General features: G+C 48.4%; 7 protein-coding genes across 7 annotated transcripts; 5 read left to right on the top strand and 2 right to left on the bottom strand.

Moving 5' to 3' along the window:
- Positions 1-421: 421 nt before the first annotated feature.
- Positions 422-2,234, top strand: CTAM01_11655 (uncharacterized protein; the record flags this gene model as incomplete). Its single annotated transcript, XM_060527666.1, has 2 exons — positions 422-647; positions 712-2,234. The coding sequence occupies 2 exons, from the start codon at positions 422-424 to the stop codon at positions 2,232-2,234; spliced, it is 1,749 nt and encodes a 582-aa protein (XP_060377707.1).
- Positions 2,235-3,644: 1,410 nt separating this feature from the next.
- On the top strand, positions 3,645-5,267 carry CTAM01_11654 (uncharacterized protein; the record flags this gene model as incomplete). Its single annotated transcript, XM_060527665.1, has 3 exons — positions 3,645-4,435; positions 4,496-4,703; positions 4,761-5,267. The coding sequence occupies 3 exons, from the start codon at positions 3,645-3,647 to the stop codon at positions 5,265-5,267; spliced, it is 1,506 nt and encodes a 501-aa protein (XP_060377706.1).
- Positions 5,268-5,706: 439 nt separating this feature from the next.
- CTAM01_11653 (uncharacterized protein) lies at positions 5,707-6,626 on the bottom strand (the record flags this gene model as incomplete). The annotated part of the gene is made up of 2 exons (XM_060527664.1): positions 5,707-6,168; positions 6,327-6,626. 2 exons carry the CDS (start codon positions 6,624-6,626, stop codon positions 5,707-5,709), a joined length of 762 nt encoding a protein of 253 aa, XP_060377705.1.
- Positions 6,627-6,779: 153 nt separating this feature from the next.
- Positions 6,780-7,150, bottom strand: CTAM01_11652 (uncharacterized protein; the record flags this gene model as incomplete). The annotated part of the gene is made up of 2 exons (XM_060527663.1): positions 6,780-6,840; positions 6,891-7,150. 2 exons carry the CDS (start codon positions 7,148-7,150, stop codon positions 6,780-6,782), a joined length of 321 nt encoding a protein of 106 aa, XP_060377704.1.
- Positions 7,151-9,434: 2,284 nt separating this feature from the next.
- Positions 9,435-10,915, top strand: CTAM01_11651 (UMTA; the record flags this gene model as incomplete). The annotated part of the gene is made up of 7 exons (XM_060527662.1): positions 9,435-9,518; positions 9,589-9,635; positions 9,702-9,836; positions 9,900-9,966; positions 10,028-10,068; positions 10,128-10,766; positions 10,864-10,915. 7 exons carry the CDS (start codon positions 9,435-9,437, stop codon positions 10,913-10,915), a joined length of 1,065 nt encoding a protein of 354 aa, XP_060377703.1.
- Positions 10,916-12,327: 1,412 nt separating this feature from the next.
- On the top strand, positions 12,328-13,917 carry CTAM01_11650 (UMTA; the record flags this gene model as incomplete). The annotated part of the gene is made up of 7 exons (XM_060527661.1): positions 12,328-12,459; positions 12,549-12,595; positions 12,657-12,791; positions 12,893-12,959; positions 13,021-13,061; positions 13,149-13,790; positions 13,842-13,917. The coding sequence occupies 7 exons, from the start codon at positions 12,328-12,330 to the stop codon at positions 13,915-13,917; spliced, it is 1,140 nt and encodes a 379-aa protein (XP_060377702.1).
- Positions 13,918-14,944: 1,027 nt separating this feature from the next.
- On the top strand, positions 14,945-16,003 carry CTAM01_11649 (UMTA methyltransferase; the record flags this gene model as incomplete). The annotated part of the gene is made up of 3 exons (XM_060527660.1): positions 14,945-15,089; positions 15,166-15,256; positions 15,580-16,003. 3 exons carry the CDS (start codon positions 14,945-14,947, stop codon positions 16,001-16,003), a joined length of 660 nt encoding a protein of 219 aa, XP_060377701.1.
- Between the last annotated feature and the right edge of the window lie 2,199 nt (positions 16,004-18,202).

Here is an 18,202-nt window from a genome sequence, read left to right as displayed (position 1 = left end):
ATACTGAGCGTACTACTTAGAGACTGAATATTTGTTCTGTTGGCACAGACCTGTCTTCAGAGAGCATGTTATGGGATGAAAGCTCTCATGAATCACGTACTCTACCGTAAGCCACATGCAGACGTTTCTACAGGCAGGCTCACCTTTACTGCCGTTTATTGGCTATCGACAATTACTTAATACCACCCAGCGATTGGAGCAGATCTGCCACGTTGCTGCGCATTTGTGGCTGTGCGGCGGCCACCAACAAGACCCAAGGGCACATTGGTGCCTTTCATCGAGAAATCAGGCTGCAATCTCGTTAATATATGAAGACTCGCCATCGCTCATCGTTGGACTATAGATCGACTTATATGCTACGCCGAAGACACGAATGTCATACGAAGGGCCTAGAGTCTAAGAATATAACAACAAGGTCGACATGTCAGCTGCGCTCTGTGACGATCGGGCTAGTGCCTCTCACCAGGGCAGCTTCCAGGCGCAGAGCCCAGCGCTCCCGCTTCGTCCGCGGAATACTGTAGGAGAGACCGATAAAGAGGATTTGGACAAATCGAGCAGGGTCATGAAAGGTGAAGAAGATTGGACAAATACTTCAGATCTGGCAGAGCGCCGGAGAATACAAAACCGAATAGCTCAAAGGAACTACAGTAAGTAGCCAAGAGGAGTTGACTGGTCACTGGAAGAAGAAGCCATGCATTGACAAAAAATTAGGAAAGAAGCTGAAGAGAAGGCTTGAGGATCTGGAAAGGAGAGCATGTGATGAGGGACGACCTACTCCGGCAGAGACACCTTCATCCAGCAAGTACGAGAACGAGTTCCTGTCACGCTCCAGTCCATTCTCAGACGTAGCACGCATGTACTCATCTCCCTCTAAACCACCCCAATTTCCCGACATCTTTCTACTGCGACATGCTGATCAGGAGCTTTCCTTTTCACCGATCGCCGATGAAAGTGAAGACAAGAGCTCATCGCCTTCTGAAACCTCAGAAGTAGCGCCTATCTATGCATTGCCGTCAGACCATCGGTTTCGGTCGATCAAAAAGCTGCTAGTAGAAGACTGTCTTAGCAACTTCTTCGAATGGCAAACCTGTCCCCAGAAATCGAACAAGCGAGCAGCAAACCCTCCGGCAACACAAACTCAGCAATCAAGCAAGAGATCTAGGAAACACGAGAAGTCGAACGACGAGAACGACAATGAGGGTAATGGAGGAAATGAGGCGGGTGAAGATTCTAACGCAAATATTGTGAGCGGCTCGACAATGAATCCGTCCAACAAGAGCAGAAGCATCATTCTTGCTTGCCCCTTCTACAAGGAGGATCCTTTGAAGCATCTTCAGTGCCTCAGAATCGAACTCAAAAGGATCAAAGACGTCAAACAGCACCTCAATCGAAATCATCGCCAACCGTCGTATTACTGTCCAACATGCTGGATGATCTTCGACAAGCCAACGGACCGCGACATCCACATTTCACAGCGCGGTTGCTTTCTACAAGATCAGGTCAACTATGAGGGGATATCTGAAGATCAAAGCCGACAGCTCACTCGGAAGGTAGACAGACGATTATCTGAGGAACAGCAATGGTTCAGTGTGTGGGATATTGTGTTCCCTGATGTACCACGTCCAGAGTCAGCATACTTGGGAAACCAGATCGAGGAGTCTATGGTCATGATCCACGACTTCTGGGATGCGAACGGAAAGGCTCTGGTATCCGATGCTCTGTGGGCGCGAGGGCTCATACCAGAGCCAAACGTTTCAGACGACGAAGGGGAGCTTGAGAGCTTCCTGGCCGAGACATTGGAATCTGTTGTGGAAGAGCTGCTGGCGTCTTGCCGGGTGCAGATCGCGGCGAGTCTATCTCGGTCGAATCGTGATCGTTACGAGGCGTCATCAGCTCCAGAGAGAACCCCAACTTCAGAATCAGGTGCCAAAACTCAAAGCTATGACACGAGTGAGCAGGACCAACAAACAGTCGATCTTGCCCATGTAGGCGAAAGTGCCTTGGCATATGGAATGCCTGTGGCACAAGAGTCTGTTGATGATTACAACTTTCTCACTGGCCTTGAGATGGCTGGGCCATTAGCAGGCCATGACACCCAATCCTTTCTCGAGGGGTCACAATTCAGCATGTCGCGCAGCTGGTTGACTAGGGAAGAGGGCATTGCAGAGTTTGATGACCAGAGTTGGGAACCATTAGCCGATGTGACCGACTTCTTACAAGCTGAGAGACCATAGGGGTAAAGTCTTGCTACATTATTTTACTTTGATTGCTTCCTAAGAGAGAATTTACGAGTTAAATGGGCATGCACACAACACACCTAGGTGCAACCTACCTGCACTTTGGACAAACGGGGAAGGCCGCTGCTCCTAATTCAGCCTATGTCCTCGGTATTTCAAATGACGAATTCAGCTTGAAACCTGACCAAGTGACTACGTCACTGAAGTACTATGTCTGCTACGAAGATAAAGCCATCATGTTAGCCGTGAGACAGTGAGAACCTGGAGACACTATATTCTTTCCCTTGGCCTTGGAGGACTAGCTGCTTCTCCCCTTTTTCCCCGAAGCTCTTGTTACAAGAATCTCAGTTCTAGCAGAGAATCTGACGCTGCGCTTCTGCTAAGCCGCCTTTACTCGAAATATTTCCTTTTCCGAGGTCTAGATAAGGAGAGATTATATAAGGCCGATTGTAATTTAATGTTTCGATGTATTTACTTGCTTTATACTTACCAATCAAACAGATATACGGCATGGATTATTGTGTGCCCGAACTGAGGTGAACTTTCTTTTGTCATTGACTAAACCATTTGCTCCGTGCGTTTTACCTGGAAATCTAACAGGTTGTTTTCTGAGATGTTCCAGCTGGAAGAGAGCGCGCAACGCATGATCGTCCGATATCGAGTAAGCAATGGTCTGCTTTATGAACTCCACCTGGCCAACTGCCAGCCTCTCCGATACATCCTGAAAGTCAATCTTGTCTATAAACAGGTAAGCTGTGTGATGAAAATCTGTGTAGCATATTGCTAATCACTCAAAATGGCATTATCCATTGGCCCCTTGTAATAGGTGCAGCATGGCTGTCTGGAATAGTTCCGTATTCCTCGTATCTTCAACTAATGAAATGGGGGAAGACAGACCGTTGTGTTTTGTACCCACATCATGTCAGAGTTCACGTAGGATTCAACCTACGCTTACGTTAGATCTTCGACTTGGCGCAGCGGTTGAGCGAAGATCGCTCGTCGTGTCTCGTCAGCTTAAAGACGAGCCTTTGACAGGGGTTCATTGAAGGAAGCTATGCAGGACCTTTTGGCAAGATCCTCCAAATGTTCGAAGTAACCTGGATCATCTCAATCAATTGTCTGATCCCGACACGATGCGGAAGGTCGAAAATTGCCTCGTCCGAAGTCGCAATGTTTGATCTTCACAGTGGGCAATTTGCGGCAAAGAATACATATACTTCAATGATACTGCTGCCTACGTAGGTCTGCTTTTTTTTTTGGAACCCTCTCGTCTTTCTCGAGAACACCAGATTTCCTTTACCAAGCGCTTCCTCTTTTCGTGATACTTCTTACTATGGCTAAGTTGCATCACTCATCGCCCACCCCAATTTTTCAGAGCCATCACGGCGCACTCGAGGTATGGCGAAAATGCGAAACATGGCGGGATATCTTAAGAGTAGCGCGCTAATTTCGTATTCATTGTGCCGGCAGGGTAGTGTGAATGAAAGACCTACCGCGTTGATACTGGACATTGGCGGAGTTTTCTGCAACTTCTCCGCCGTCCCAGACGCTCCAATTCCAGGAAAGGTGTTCAAGCGCGTCCTTGAATCATCCGAATGGCACAGCTTGGAGGCAGGTAAGGCGACACAATCAGAGGTGTTCGGGGCCTTGACGAAGAGGTTCGCCCTTGCGGAGGGTGCCTTACAACAAACCATCCAGCTGGCATCGTCAACCTTGACACTCAACGAAGACTTTGTTGCAGCCGTCAGAAATCTCAAAGAGAACTCCAACGGCCAACTTCGCGTGATTGCTGCAACCAATATGTCTACCGAAAGCTACAACATAGTTCACTCCAAGATTGGAGGCTGGGACATCTTTGATGATGTCTACACGTCAGCCAGCCTGGGTGTACGAAAGCCGGAGCAAGGTTTCTTTGATCGAGCTCTCGAAGATGCAGGCTTGAATGCGAAATCAACTGTGTTTGTTGACGACCGACCGGAGAATGTCATCTGCGCCCAATGTCGCGGGATGCAAGGAGTCTTATTTGACAATACGGACAGAGTAATCCAGAAGCTGAACAGCCTTTTTGGTGATCCCATTGAGCGTGGTAAATCTTGGCTTCGAGCTCACGCAAAGGACATGTGGTGTATATCCAACACTGGCATTGAGATTCGGGAGCAGTTCCAGCAGCTTCTTTTATTGAATTGGACGAACGAATGGTACGGAGCCACCCCGGACAATAAGTTCGCCTGAAATACTGACTACTTTACGTTTCTTAGGGGACTTGTCGATATCGCCCAACACAATCCTCCTTCAGGCCAATGGAACTGCTTTTCTTACGGGCCTCCAGTGCTGACAACGGAAGTCTTTCCCGAGGACCTCGACACTACCTCTATCGCTCTCCTCACGCTTGATGTTGATTTCGATGTCAAGCAGAAGGCCATGGATAATATTCTCCAATTTTTGAATCCAGATGGACTAGCATATGTAGGTTGCTCCCCTTGGATGTACTTTTGAAACCAACTAAGAGTTGACTCTGTGCAGTGTTACTTCGACCCAGGCCGGCCGAGGCTTGATCCTTTTATCTCAGCCAATGTACTGCGAGTTTTCTACGCAAGTGGACGAGGCAATCAACTCCAGCCCGCGCTACACTTCATGGAGGATATGCTCCGCACAGGCGCTTTCGAGCATGGAACTCGCTACTACCACCTGCCGGACTTCCTACTCTACTATCTCAGTGAACTATGTTCCAAGAATCCTAATGCCAGTGAGCTTGACAATTTGCGCGATCTACTCTGTCAGCGGTTGAAAGAACGCATGGGATCTACAAACGATGCGTCAAGTGTCGGGCTTCGTCTGCTTGCGTCGAACAACATGCGCCTGATTAACACAACGGATAGAAGGGTCCTACTGGACTTGCAGAGAAGTGATGGCAGCTGGATGGGATACTTATACCGGTATGGGTTTTCTGGGATCCTAATTGGAAGCGAAGGGGCCATTACTGCTTTGGCAGTGAAAGCCTTGCAGGGTGCCCATCGCGACTCGCAATGATGTGAGGAGAATTTTCACCAGCGCGAAACGTATTTCCAGCGTCTCCTATAATTCGACTTTTTATCTACCAACTGAAGTAAGTTTTCGCGTATGTAAAAGAAAGCCAGATGATGTAGATGATGGAGGTTCCTGCTAGGAGCAAGGGGGGCACACGTCTTCTGGATTTCTGTTTAGGGGGCCAGCGATGGAGAAGTCCCAGTCATTTGACCGGTCATGAACGAAAAACGAAGTATACATAAACATTCCACGTACCACTTTGTGAAGAGTACTCGTTAAGAAGCCTTGAGTTTTCTACATAAATTAATTTTGTTCATGACGATAAATCGCTTTCACAGTTGTGTGACAATACTCCTACTCCGCTAAATGCTTTTATCCGCGTGACTGCTGCCTTTTCGATTCCTTGGACTCCCTGGGTATCATATTATTCCGGTCTCTTCAATTAAACATACCACGCAACATCCTGGTCTTGCTCCCTCACAGTACTACTAGAATCCTGGCGACTAGTCCTTGACTGTGGCGTCATACCCAGCCCAGGTATCCCATTCGGTTCAGTTATGTGACGAGAGAGAGAACGAGGGTGTGGCGTAGTCTCTGGCTCTGCCGCCCTCCCTGAGAATGTGTTGGCCGGCATACCGAGCTCGAGTTCTGGCCCTACGGTGTTTCTTTTGGGTTGTACATTCTCCGAGCTCAACATCCACCTCCCAGCTACGTAGGGCATCGAGAATCTTCTGGACCTCGACTTCGATAATGAGTTCTTGTTCGCATCTGGCGCTCCTTCGTTGCTGTCTCTCCTCGTTTCGGCGTGTGGGCGCATGGGGTTTGAGGCCTTGACGACCTTTGCTATCAGATCTGCCATGCCCATTTCGATATGTAGTTTGAGTAAATAGGCTAGCGGGTGGAACTGGGCATAGCTGTGACAGTTAGCGATGGCACGAGCCCACAAGAGTCAGCATCACATACATCAAAGTATTCGGCAGGGACATAAGTCCAATGAGGATGACCTAGAGTGTGAATGGTAAGCCACCAGGTCAAGTGCAGACGGAAAGCGATCGAACCTACATCAAGTGACATTGAGACTGCAATCATGGCCAGGTTGAATCGGAATAGGGCCGTGTACTTAGTCAAGCCGCTAGCAATTAGCCGCGACTTGACCAGATAGATGAAGGTAAGGTTCAGTCCAGCATCCACAAGAAGAAAGATGCCCTTTTCTATCCTGTCCCAGATCTCGTTGATGTGAATGTAAGTCTCGTTGATCTGAAGACGAGCTGGAATCCAGATACAGAAGACGCTGATGTTGACCGCCAAGAGGATGCCAAAGACTCCCCACTTCAATCGTGTGGCTTGTGCAGGTATCGGCATCAAAATTGCGATTCGGTTGACGATGATTTGCATGAGACATTGTACCTGATGAAGCACTGATCAGCTAATGTCCAATATAAATCATGAAAAAAAACCTGCTGGAAATTTACCTGGATCGTCCACAATACGACTTCAACCGGTTGGCGTTAGTGTTTAAAAAAGTATGCGAATTGAAGCCCTACGATACTTACGTAGGAAAAAGAAGTATTCAAAGCTACTCGAAATTAGATACTGGGATTACTCAGAAGAGGGAGAGAAGCCTACCTTGGATCAATGATGGATGTCAGATAGCACCAGGATATGATGCCGATGACTATACTGGCGATCCATTCCGCCCAGATCAACCATATGTAGATGTTGACCCTGTGTGTCCTGTTCCAACTGGCTCTACTTTGTCGATAACCCTTGACTCCGCTCCATAGGCCGACTCCAAGCGTGAACCCCCAAAACATGCTCGCTATGTTCTGTTCATCGTTTGTTGGTGTCGAGCCGACATACCACGGGGGTATAAGTGTTCCCGCCATCGTAATGCTATGTGTCGTTTTTCATCGGACGTCGACGGTCACGGTGGATTCTCTGGTGTTGCTGTTCCACCTTCATCCCCGGCGGTAGGGGTGTGATCGAGAGGTGGAGGAGAAAATTGACAAGCTTTTTTGGCAAAATGTTGGGGCAGGGCAGCCAATATGAGGAAAGTGACCCATTGACCGCTGCTCTCGTCGGAACTTCACCAACCGCACTAGTCGCGATGGCGGGCAAGTAGGAAGCTAATGCATGCAACGGTGAGTGGCAGCACGGGGGAAGGATTGTTTTGAAGGTTGGGTGGAGGGCAGCGCAACACAAGTGCTTGGGATAGCCAACATGTCCTAACCCCGACTCGGGAACGTCAGACGCTGGGGCCAGAATTCTTGACCTTTGGACCCTGCAGGCGTCAACTTGTCCGACCCTTTACTTCTCCATCCGTTGGACCCGGTTTGCCAGACCAGAGTTCGTCGTAGAGTCGCCTGTTTGCGCAGGGAGTCGGCATTTGAAAGCTCACTGCAGCAGAGATGCTCCCTCTGGCCGGGCAGCCGGTTGCCGGCTCCCACTCTGGGGGTTTGCCACGCCGTCGCGAGTTCGAGGGTGGTAGCGATGATCTCCGGGCAGTTACACCAGGGGCCCCTGGGCCACACATGGAGACTGCCATAGAGAACAAGGCACGGTCTTTAAATTGGTAATGGCGCGGAGGCAAAGGCCGTGGACTGTCTGACGGTGCGATGATCGGACTAGAAGCCGGGGCGACCGGCCTCAAGCTAGTCCTCGATTCCTACGCAGCCGCGGCTACTAGTATGCAACTAGCAGCGGCATATACCGTAGCCGCGAGTGATTCCAATCATAGCTTCGCCTAAGCCTTGGGAGCGGTGTGCTTCTGTTCTGTGCTCTTCCTTCTCACCTCTAACATGACCGGCCCGAAAACACAGACATTTGGATTCAACTCTTTTCAGGTAATGGGACCCCTCACTCACCCACACAAAATAGACTTTTAGTCCGCAGGAACGTGCGTCACTCCAATCGAGATCAGCACGAGGGTGCAGAAGTTTCAGTGGTACATGCGAGTCAGGGTTTTGCATTGTCGTCATTAGTGGCAGGCAATGGGGCCTAAAAAAGAGTTCGTTCCAAATCGTCCGTCCGGCACCACTGCGTTTCTCAGCGGGAAAGAGACCGATACCGCGATTCAACGGCTGGTGGGGGATCATCCGGCCAAGCTTCATTGTTTGTTTCGCGTTGTCTTATTTGTTTGATGGTCTGGTCTCTCGAGAATAGACTCTAGAAAATTACTCCTGACAGAATCAGGTCACTGTGTGAATAAGGATCTTCATGACTCAAATCGACTCTTGAGCAGCTGTGATGACCTCAGAACGTCATATTTTGCGGAGAGTAGGAGACATCTCCACGTGTAGATCTACAGCAGATAAACAACTGTTCTTGGCTTTTGAGGAAAGATAGGCCTTCGGACGGAGGGCCTGATCACGTTCCGAGCATCGGCCTGTGTTGGGAACATCCGTCCTATCTTGGCCAGACCGGCAGCTTTACGAGATGGCAGAGGCTGCACAGAACGGCTTGTTTCAATGGTGCCAACAGTTTCGTGCATCTTTGTGTCTGTCATCAATCTTCCATTGCCAAGATTGAAGCCCACATCTCACAAGCATAACTAATCAACATGGCTCGAAAAAGCTGTTATGCCCGGAACCTTTGCCCCTCCCTCCCCCTTCTACCCCAGCGCTTTTCAGAGTCACAATGGCAATCTAGGATATGGAGTTAGAGAGGTAGATTATTGGCTCCTAATTGGCTAGCATCTCACTTAGTCTTTCCGTTGATTCGGCTCGATCCGTACTCGGGACAACGTTCTCATCGATTCTTTGTCCATAGCTTCCTTTGAGTGCGCAGTGCCCCAAGTTTCCTATGGCGACGTGAAGAGGACACCATTGCATCCTTGTGTAGTTGTTCTCTCAAAGTATCAGGGGCTGTGCCCAGGCGGCTTTGGCACTCTCGACCTTCCGGAATTGGCCTAGAATCCACAACCAACATGAGGAAATCAGGCTGCTTTCATTCGTCCGGGGACGTGGACTCTCGCTCCGATGCTTGGCGGTTCGGAAAACGTTGAACCAACGAGAAGAAGAAATGCAAATGAGGGGTCGTTGTTATTTCATCCTTCCAACATCAATGGCTTGTGTGGTCTGTCCAGTCGTCAAAACTAGACATCACGACCTCTTCTTAGGCCTTCATTCTACAGTTTTTCAGTCTGTCTGAGCCATCGAGGAAGTCCATTTCATGGCTGCATCTCCACAAGGCGCGGCGGCCTCTAGTCTGCCCTCTGTGGGTAATTCCGAGCCTACCGCGACTGCGATACCTGTTGTAAGTTACGACCGGGTGTTCTTCCATCACGTTGCGCAGCCGTGGGCTAATAGTCACTGTTCTACTGAAGGATCCAGTCGTTGAGGATGAGGAAACAACAGATGCGGAGATCGAGAGGTGAGCTTGAGATGAAAGAGGAATCAGGATTCGGAAGTTGTCATTACTGAACGACTCGACATGCAGTATTCACACCTCTTCCACTGCATCTTTGAGTGAAAGTATCACCGAGTATCGCCGAATTCACGGACGCACTTACACCCAAAAGACCGATTACTGGGGACCGAATGACGAAAGACAGAATGAAGGGCTCGACATTGCGTACAGGATTGACCTCTAAATGTTACTTTGCCACACCCAGCACTGACCTGATATATCACGCAGCCACTATTGGGAGACTCTTCTTCTAGGTGATAAGTTATTTCTCGCGCCTTTCGCTGACGGCCCATCGGTAAGCAGTCGTCTTACCCATGACACTGAACTGCAGAATAACAATTCTGACATTGTTCGAGAATGTCCTTGATGTCGGCACAGGAACCGGCATTTGGGCGATGTATGTGCTGGCCGATAAACCTCAAGTCTGTGCTCAAGAGTGTTAACAGCGATACGTAGAGACTTTGCGGACGAGTATCCATCTGCTGAGGTTATCGGTGTTGATATTTCGCCCATTCAGCCAGGATGGGTACCGCCCAATTGCAAGTTTCAAATCGATGATATCGAAGAGTCGTGGACATGGCCCATTGATCGTTTTGACTTTGTTCACATCAAACACCTCGAGGGAAGCGTAGCAGATTGGCCGAAGCTCTACAATCAATCGTATGTCCACATGAAGGCAGGAGGCTACATCGAGGTCAAGGAGATAGACGTTGAGCTATGCTCTCAGGTGCTCGTTGACTTGGACGATGGTCACGTCTACAAAAGGTGGGGCAAGGTTATGCTAGAGGCCATGGACCGGCTGGGAAAGACGGGAACTCAGAGCCGCAATCATGGTATTGCTAGGGGTCTTGAGGAGGCCGGATTCGTCGACGTCGTTGAACAGCAATGGGCGGCACCTGTTGGAGCTTGGCCGAGGGATTCGACTCTCAAGGAAGTGGGCGCGTGTCACCTCCAATATCTCGATCAATCCCTCGAGGGCTTCGGTACCTTCCTGCTCAAAGAGGTGATGGGCTGGGAATATGCGGAGATCCTGGTTTTCATGAGCGAAATGCGAAAGGCCATCAGAGACCTGAAGCTCCAATCTTACATCAAGCTGTACGTTGTGCTTTATTCTTCCTCTCATCTCTTTACGATCAACTTTTACTTCTTATCTACCGTGTAATTACAGCTGACGTCAATTGGTAAACACCAGTCACGTTGTTTATGCAAAGAAACCTGAGAAGGCTGTCGAAGGTGAAGAGTGAGCGATTTTAGACACCTCCCTCTCGGAAGGCAACAGTCAGGAGGCAACGGTTGAAGTTTAGCTAGATTATAAAGATTTATCAAAATCAATACTATACAGGCTTATGATAGTTCAGTTTCTTCATTGCCCTCGATATAGTCGCTTCTTCGTAGCTTAGTCTGGGCAAAGATATTGCCGGATGAGTACTACGAACACTTTTCCCGCGCGGGTTATTGCTTACTGTCTGCGTACGCAAGTTGATTTGAGCTATGCAAGTAAACTGCCACATCTATTACTTGGCTAGCCTTCTATGTCTGAGAAGATGTATGAAACAAAAGATCTAAACAGCTTCTACTTCTAATACATGACGTGAAACTGGGGACCACGGTTGCTACAAAATGGTGCAGGCTCTCATGCAAATTGTCGCGCAAAACAATGAGCCAATATACCTTACTTTGTGCCATCGTTAGTGACAGAAGTGGGCTCAAACCCCCAGTCACAAAAGACGGGGATTAGTGCCTCCGTGGTACCGAATCCACTAAAAAGTCCAGGTAGCACTTGGCGGGCAGAGCTAAGACTCGTCGTCGTCGAACATTCTTACTGAGCGGACCATGGTAAAATGCCCACGATCTTGAGAATGTTTCAAGAGTAAGATTGAGTAATGGTTTATGTCATCGACAAGACCTTGCGGAGACTACCAACCACGCCTTTGAATCGATTAACGTCGGCTACTGATACTTCGTTGGATTTGGATCTATTACGTGTGGTTGCTCGTATTCTTCTTTACCTGTATATAGACTTACGGCCCGCCCAGTACAATTCAAACATATAGAAATGCCGCCATGTGCTAAATATGAGGTCTTTAATGTGCCAATGGTAATTTACCGAGTCTGTCTGAGAACTTTCACAGGAATAATGGCCTATCTAGCATACTTCTTCGTGAATATCTACTGACTACTTAAGTTAACAATTCTCTCAGAGATAGTCAAGAGCCACTGCTAAGCAAGCGCTGGGGTTTCTAGAGAATTAGATCAAAGAGAAATACTTAGTCATTCAGATGAGTTCGGCGCATGTTTCCACTCTGAAATGGCACACATCGAAACCAATTGAGGCCCCATCGTTGTACCGCCAGCGCGTCAGAGACCTTCCACAAGGAGCCTAGAATATGCATCAAATATAGAGAACTTCCCATTCTGATTCGCCCGGGGAAGCGAACTTTCGCTTCGACCCTTGGCGAATCAACCCCTGGTGTGCAGAAACGGACGCGCGTTGGATAGAACCAACAGAGAAATCAGTGCATTGCAAAAGAGGGGTCAATTAGCCCATACAAATACCGGTGATCCAAACGGCGACAGAATCTTTCTCTAATTTTCATGACTCATCTGCCTGATTTTTCAATTGCTTACAAGTCAGAGATCCTTCAAAACACTCAATATGGTCTCGACCCCGGATGCAACAGCTGGAACAGCGATTCCATCGCCGGAGAGCCCATCTCCGAGGGCAGCTGGTTCGACAAGCTCATCCCCAAGGAGCACCAACGAGCCCGGCTCAGGTGCCATAGCTGCCGTAAGTCTCCAAGTGCCCAAAATGTGGTATTATTGGATATCCTCCAGGGTGTAGAGAATAAGAATTGCGCTGACCCGGTCTTGCCTAAGGACCCTGTCTTCGAAAATGAGGACTTGACTGAAGCTGAGACGGAGAGGTAAGTCGAAAGAGTTTCTGTCAAGTAGTCTATTCGGCCACTGAAACTTTAATCATTACAGTATTCGTACCGCCTCAACTGCTTCAATTAGCGAGAGTATCACGGAATATCGTCGCATTCTAGGGCGCACATATACCCAGAAAACCGACTATTGGGGGCCAAATGATGAGAAGCAGAATGAAGGGCTCGATCTTGCGTAAGTGCCCTCAACAGGCTACAATACGCTGCGCTCTAAGACTGTCTCTGCGAGGCGGTGATGGTTCTTAATTTCGCACGTTTCTAACATCAATGCGAAAGACACTATCTGGAACTTTTGTTTTTCGACGATAAGCTTTTCTTAGCACCCATCGGTAAAACTCCTCATGTAGGTTTCTGCGATGAGCATATTACTTCTGCCGCCGATTTCTGACGCATACGCCTGCCAGAGAGTCCTAGACGTTGGAACAGGCACTGGAATCTGGGCAATGTAAGTTACATGACGCGTTTCAATTACGATGACTTATATCGGGAGAGGGGCGGTAATCAAAGGGAATGACTGACTGGTCGACTACAGCGATTTTGCGGATGAGTTTCCTTCAGCCGATGTCATTGGAGTTGACATATCACCTATCCAACCTGGTTGGGTTCCGCCAAACTGCAAATTCCAAATCGACGACATCGAGGAGCCGTGGACCTGGCCTCGAGAACACTTCAATTACGTTCATATCCGTCACATGGAAGCGGCTGTTTCTGACTGGCCAAGGTTGTACAAGCAATCATTCGATCACCTCGTACCTGGTGGATACATTGAACTAAATGAATGGGATATTGAAGATCACTCTCAAGCTCTAAGGGATGATCTGCCGCAAGACCACATTTATAGGAGGTGGGCGAAGACTATCTTCGAGGCCACTGATAGACTGGGCAAGACCGCAAAGCAGACCAGGAACCACGGCGTTGCAAACGCCCTGCGGGATGCCGGGTTTGTTGATGTCGTGGAAAAGAGCTGGCCTTTCCCAATCGGCGGCTGGGCATCAGACCCTAAGTTGAAAGAATGTGGCGCCGTCAATCTGGAATATCTCGACCAGTCACTCGAAGGATTTGGGTTCTTCTTGCTGCGACAAATTATGGGATGGGAAGATGCGGAAATTCTTGTGTTCATCAGCGAAATGCGGAAGGCTTTGAGGGATCTCAAGCTTCAGACATATCTAAGACTGTGAGTTAGATCTTTCTTTTCGGCAGGCTCTGACTAACACCATTTCCCTAGACACGTGGTCTATGGACGGAAGCCTACGGAGGAAGAAGTCTCTGGCGAGCAAGTCGTTGCCGCACCACTGCCTTGAGTCAGTGGTTGGTTGGGTTGAATCGAAGTGATACGGTAGTGCTGGTATAAACTCAAACTATCTTCAAGGTAGCAGAAAGATTCGAGCGCTTGTCAACGGCGAAGTTCTAAAGCAGTTAGAACGATTTGATAGTCGAAGATGGACAGTCAATGGTGATTTCCACATGTTTTCAAACCAACATAACTCTTTTCCTGCGAAGTTTGGCGATGAATACAATCACCCTTACGGAAAGAAAATTCTTACATCGCAATGAAGTGAGTTGTAGATTTGATTGCTGCCGCGGTTGGGTTGATGTCTGATGCCTGCTATGGCCATGGGTGCATGCTCGAAGCAAACAACAGAGAGAAGATAAGCGCCGATGATGGCGAATCAAAAGCTTGAAATGAGACTCGCAAATAGGTACCCCCAAGCTGGCGCATTCGGAGGAACTGAACCAACAAAGACTACACTTCGCGTTGGTTCTAACCGACCAAGCCCACCTCCAACAAGGAAGGCAGGCTGGAAAGTGGAGAAATCCTACAAAACCAAGAGTGCGGCACATTTTTTCTGCGAGTCTTAGGAAATCCCCAGGTCAACATCTTCAACCAGACTTTGCCACCATTTTCCCGCATTGCAGACATCCTTGTCACTTCTCGAGATGGAAGGCACAGGTTATTGGTGCACAGATCACGGCATACCTGCACTCCCTTCAGCAGCAGGCAGCGATGTGCCGCTCGAAAGCGAATCTGTGAGTTCGTGCAGACCTGCGGTTTCCAGCTCCCCGGCGCCTTGCTGAAAGAAATACAGTCCAAAGATGTGTTAAGCATTGACGAGCAAATGTCCGTATGCCTCCATATTAAGTTTATCAGATCAAGCTTAACAACTTCGCGCTTCATAGCTTAAAATACTCTGTTTCCCTAACTTCCAGCGTTCTGGACTACCCGGTTGAATACGGCCGACGGTACCATGCTTTCCGATCTGGGAGTGAGTTCGTTCTGGATCCTAGCCCCCATCTGTGTTGGTCTCATCCAAAGGAACAGCGTATATCATGCCGAATGATGAGCCAGAGATGGAGAGGATGGACATGTGCCATTCGATGATGACAAGAGCTATTGGCAATAGACTTTTCCTCGCGCCCCTCGAGAGAAGCAAGATCCATGCTGTTCTCGATGTCGGGACCGGCACAGGAATATGTGAGTGAACCGTATTGTCTTTCTGTCTCTGACTATGGGATTTTGGAATAGAAACTAATAAGTGACAAATTGATAGGGGCCATTGAAATGGGTGATCTGTTCGAAAACGCAGAGATAATTGGAGTTGACCTGAGCGCCATTCAACCAACATGGCAAGTCTACAAAAAGTCCCCATGATGTAAATGGATGTTATTAACCCTCTCATTTGTGACTTACTATTTAGGGTTCCCGAGAATGTTAAGTTTTAAGTTGACGACGTCGAAAGTCCCTGGGTCGAAGTAAAGAAGTATGACTTCATCTTCACAAGGTTTTTAGCAGCATCTATCCGTGACTGGCCCAAATTGATAGAGAACGTGTACAAGTATGTCGTATTTCCATGTCTATGAAGCAACTGCGTGGTCGATTCATTCCTTCACAAGCTCCTTCAAACATCAATTATGTGAGAGACACATTTACGGAGTTGAATCAAAAGTCTAATTGAAACATACAGTCATCTGAACCCAGGAGGCTGGGCTGAATTTCACGAAATGAACGCCGAGATCTATTCCGACGACGGTTCGTACACGGAAAATCACGTAACCTGGGACTGGAATCAGACCTTTTTGGAAACCATGGAGAACCTGGGCATTGATCCTTGCCCGGGTCCTAAGCTCGAAGGCTGGGTCCGGGAACAAAGGTTCGAGAACGTCTTCCATCAGAAAATCAAAAATCCACTAGGCCCGTGGCCAAAAGATCCATGGTACAAAGACCTTGGGCTCATCAACCTAGCACAAATGCTAGATGGCTTGGAAGGCTTCACCTTACGGGTGTTCTGTGGTGCTCTCAAGCGGACCAAGGAGCAGGTTCTGGTAGAAGTTGCGAATGTGCGGAATGAAATGAAGACTGGCGCTTATCATGGCCTGTATGATATGTAGGTCTTGCCGGTATCTTGCGCGATTGCTCGGACACTGATCATTGATCGCCTAGCCATGTGGTGTACGGACAAAAGCCACCAATTTCCTGAATTGACGTTTTGGGTCACAATAGGTACAAGGGGGCTCGAGTTTGAAGACATGTATTACGATCGTGTGGATCGTGTGGATGGGCGGTTTGATAGGATCATAGTCAAAAGAGCAAGCATTAGCTTCTCGTATGCTTTTTGCAGTTTTTGATTGTCCTTTGCTACCTTATGATTGGAAGTTATTGCCGACTGTCAGACAACTTTGCTGCGCAACTTCTAACGCATGGCAGTAATACACTTTTCCATAATTTGAGTACTCGTAGCCCAGAGGCACAAGACACTCTACAGCTTTCTGAAATGAAGCGAGCCTGTCAAATGAAAACTTGAAAAGAGAGCAAGACGGCAACAAAAAGCAGTAGAGGCGTCACGGCATGACACGTTGCCGCCCAAGCAAGCCCACATTCACTTTCTCGATATCGTCATCCTCAAAAAATACAATAACGTATAGTTCGACGTTGGCCTGATTCGAACAGACGCTCCCGAAGGAACAAGATTTCTAGTCTTGCGCATTAGACCACTCTGCCACAACGCCGCGATCCACTGGAGGTGGAGTTGGACAATGATGCTCAGGTGCGAATTATCATGTGTTCTAGCAACAACAGCCCGACTCTTATCCTGCAACGTGCGCCGACCCAATTGACCCTTGGAAAACGTTGCAGGCGCAACACTGGCTTGCAATTGAAACCCCTCATTATGGGGATTTCATACAAGTACCTAGGTGGCTAAGTGGTCAAAGGCAAGATGCCATGTAGGGATTTGCTCATACCATCTTCAGACAATTAAATAAATTGGGTCCGTTCCGACGAGCCGATCCAAGTACCCTATCCTCAGCCCACTTTCAAAGCCCCGTCTGGTATCCACACAAAATGGCCGGTGCAGAGGTAATGAGCTCCCAAGAGCCCAAGTCTTGATTATAGGTGCATTGAACGCCGAGATATCGTCACGGACAGTGTGTTTGGGCTTGCAAGCCAAAAAGCTTGAGCATCGTCTTCCTGCTTGGGACCTTCAAACATCTGTAGGAGCAGGATAACTCATCCCTGAAAGACCAAGAGCCTGCTCATAGTGCTCGGAAACGGCCAGATCATAGTGGTCATTTGCGTAGATGTCATGGATTGCTTCTCTCATTTTAGCATGTAATAAGTAATGGCTTTCGCGGTGAATCTGAGGCCAGGTCCGCCAGTCTCTATGCCCTTCCAGACTCAAAAGAGCTGAGGGGCAAAATTAGGTTGCACTGTAGAAGGGCTTTCGCCCCCTCGTATGACCCAGGCAGGATCCACTTACGAAGTTATCTTGAATCTTGATTGATACATAGAACTCGGTCTTCTTACCTATACTCATGCACTAAATCCTCATTAGCACGCGAAAATGGCACATTGAGGGCTTGCGCTGAATGCTATCGTATTCCCACGTGTAGCATAAACACGATGGACATACCAACAGAGGTCCTTCGCTCCCAACTCTTTGTATGACTTATTGACATATCGCGTACCAGTGGCTGGCTTTCTTCAGATTGTTAAACAAAAGTAGGGTTGGAATTCTACAAAGTGCCTAATCCTCAGGGGCATTAGGTAAGTTAACCCAAAGTCACAGGGAGTATTTGAAATTGCGTCCGGATCAACTCGCCCCCGATCGGATGAGTTTTATTCACCGCTGCTGATGCAAGATCTAAGCCAGCATGTCAAACACCCATGCCCTAATCTCCGAAGTGACGACTTGCACCAACCAAGTGAGAATGGGGCAACAGCTGGATAGCTGAGCCAGTATCGGGAAGATAGAGAAGATTGCCGCTCGGAAGTCCTTCGTATCAGGGTCTGCTCCTCATTATCTCTGTTGGCAGCTATGCTTCCCTGACTTGAATCAGGCCTGCCATGAATGAAGCAGCTTTTCAAATGTTCAAAAGAACGACGGCTGTGGGAGGAGGGCAATACCACATGCCGGGATCGCGCTTATCGGTATCATATATCATCGCGGTAACCGTTCAAAATTGAGAGAGCTACGGGAATGACCACCTGAGCTCTGTTGCGATCCAAGCAAGGAGTGCTTGCAGTGTCAGTTCGTCTGGCTTCTTTCCACACATCATCTGTGCAATAACAACGCAAGCCAGCCGATAAAG

Source organism: Colletotrichum tamarilloi (genome assembly GCF_030869305.1).
Source record: "Colletotrichum tamarilloi strain Tom-12 chromosome Unknown Scaffold_65.1, whole genome shotgun sequence".
Taxonomy (NCBI): domain Eukaryota; kingdom Fungi; phylum Ascomycota; class Sordariomycetes; order Glomerellales; family Glomerellaceae; genus Colletotrichum; species Colletotrichum tamarilloi.
Note: the sequence above shows the minus strand (reverse complement) of the source record. Positions and strands in the feature narration are given on the sequence as shown.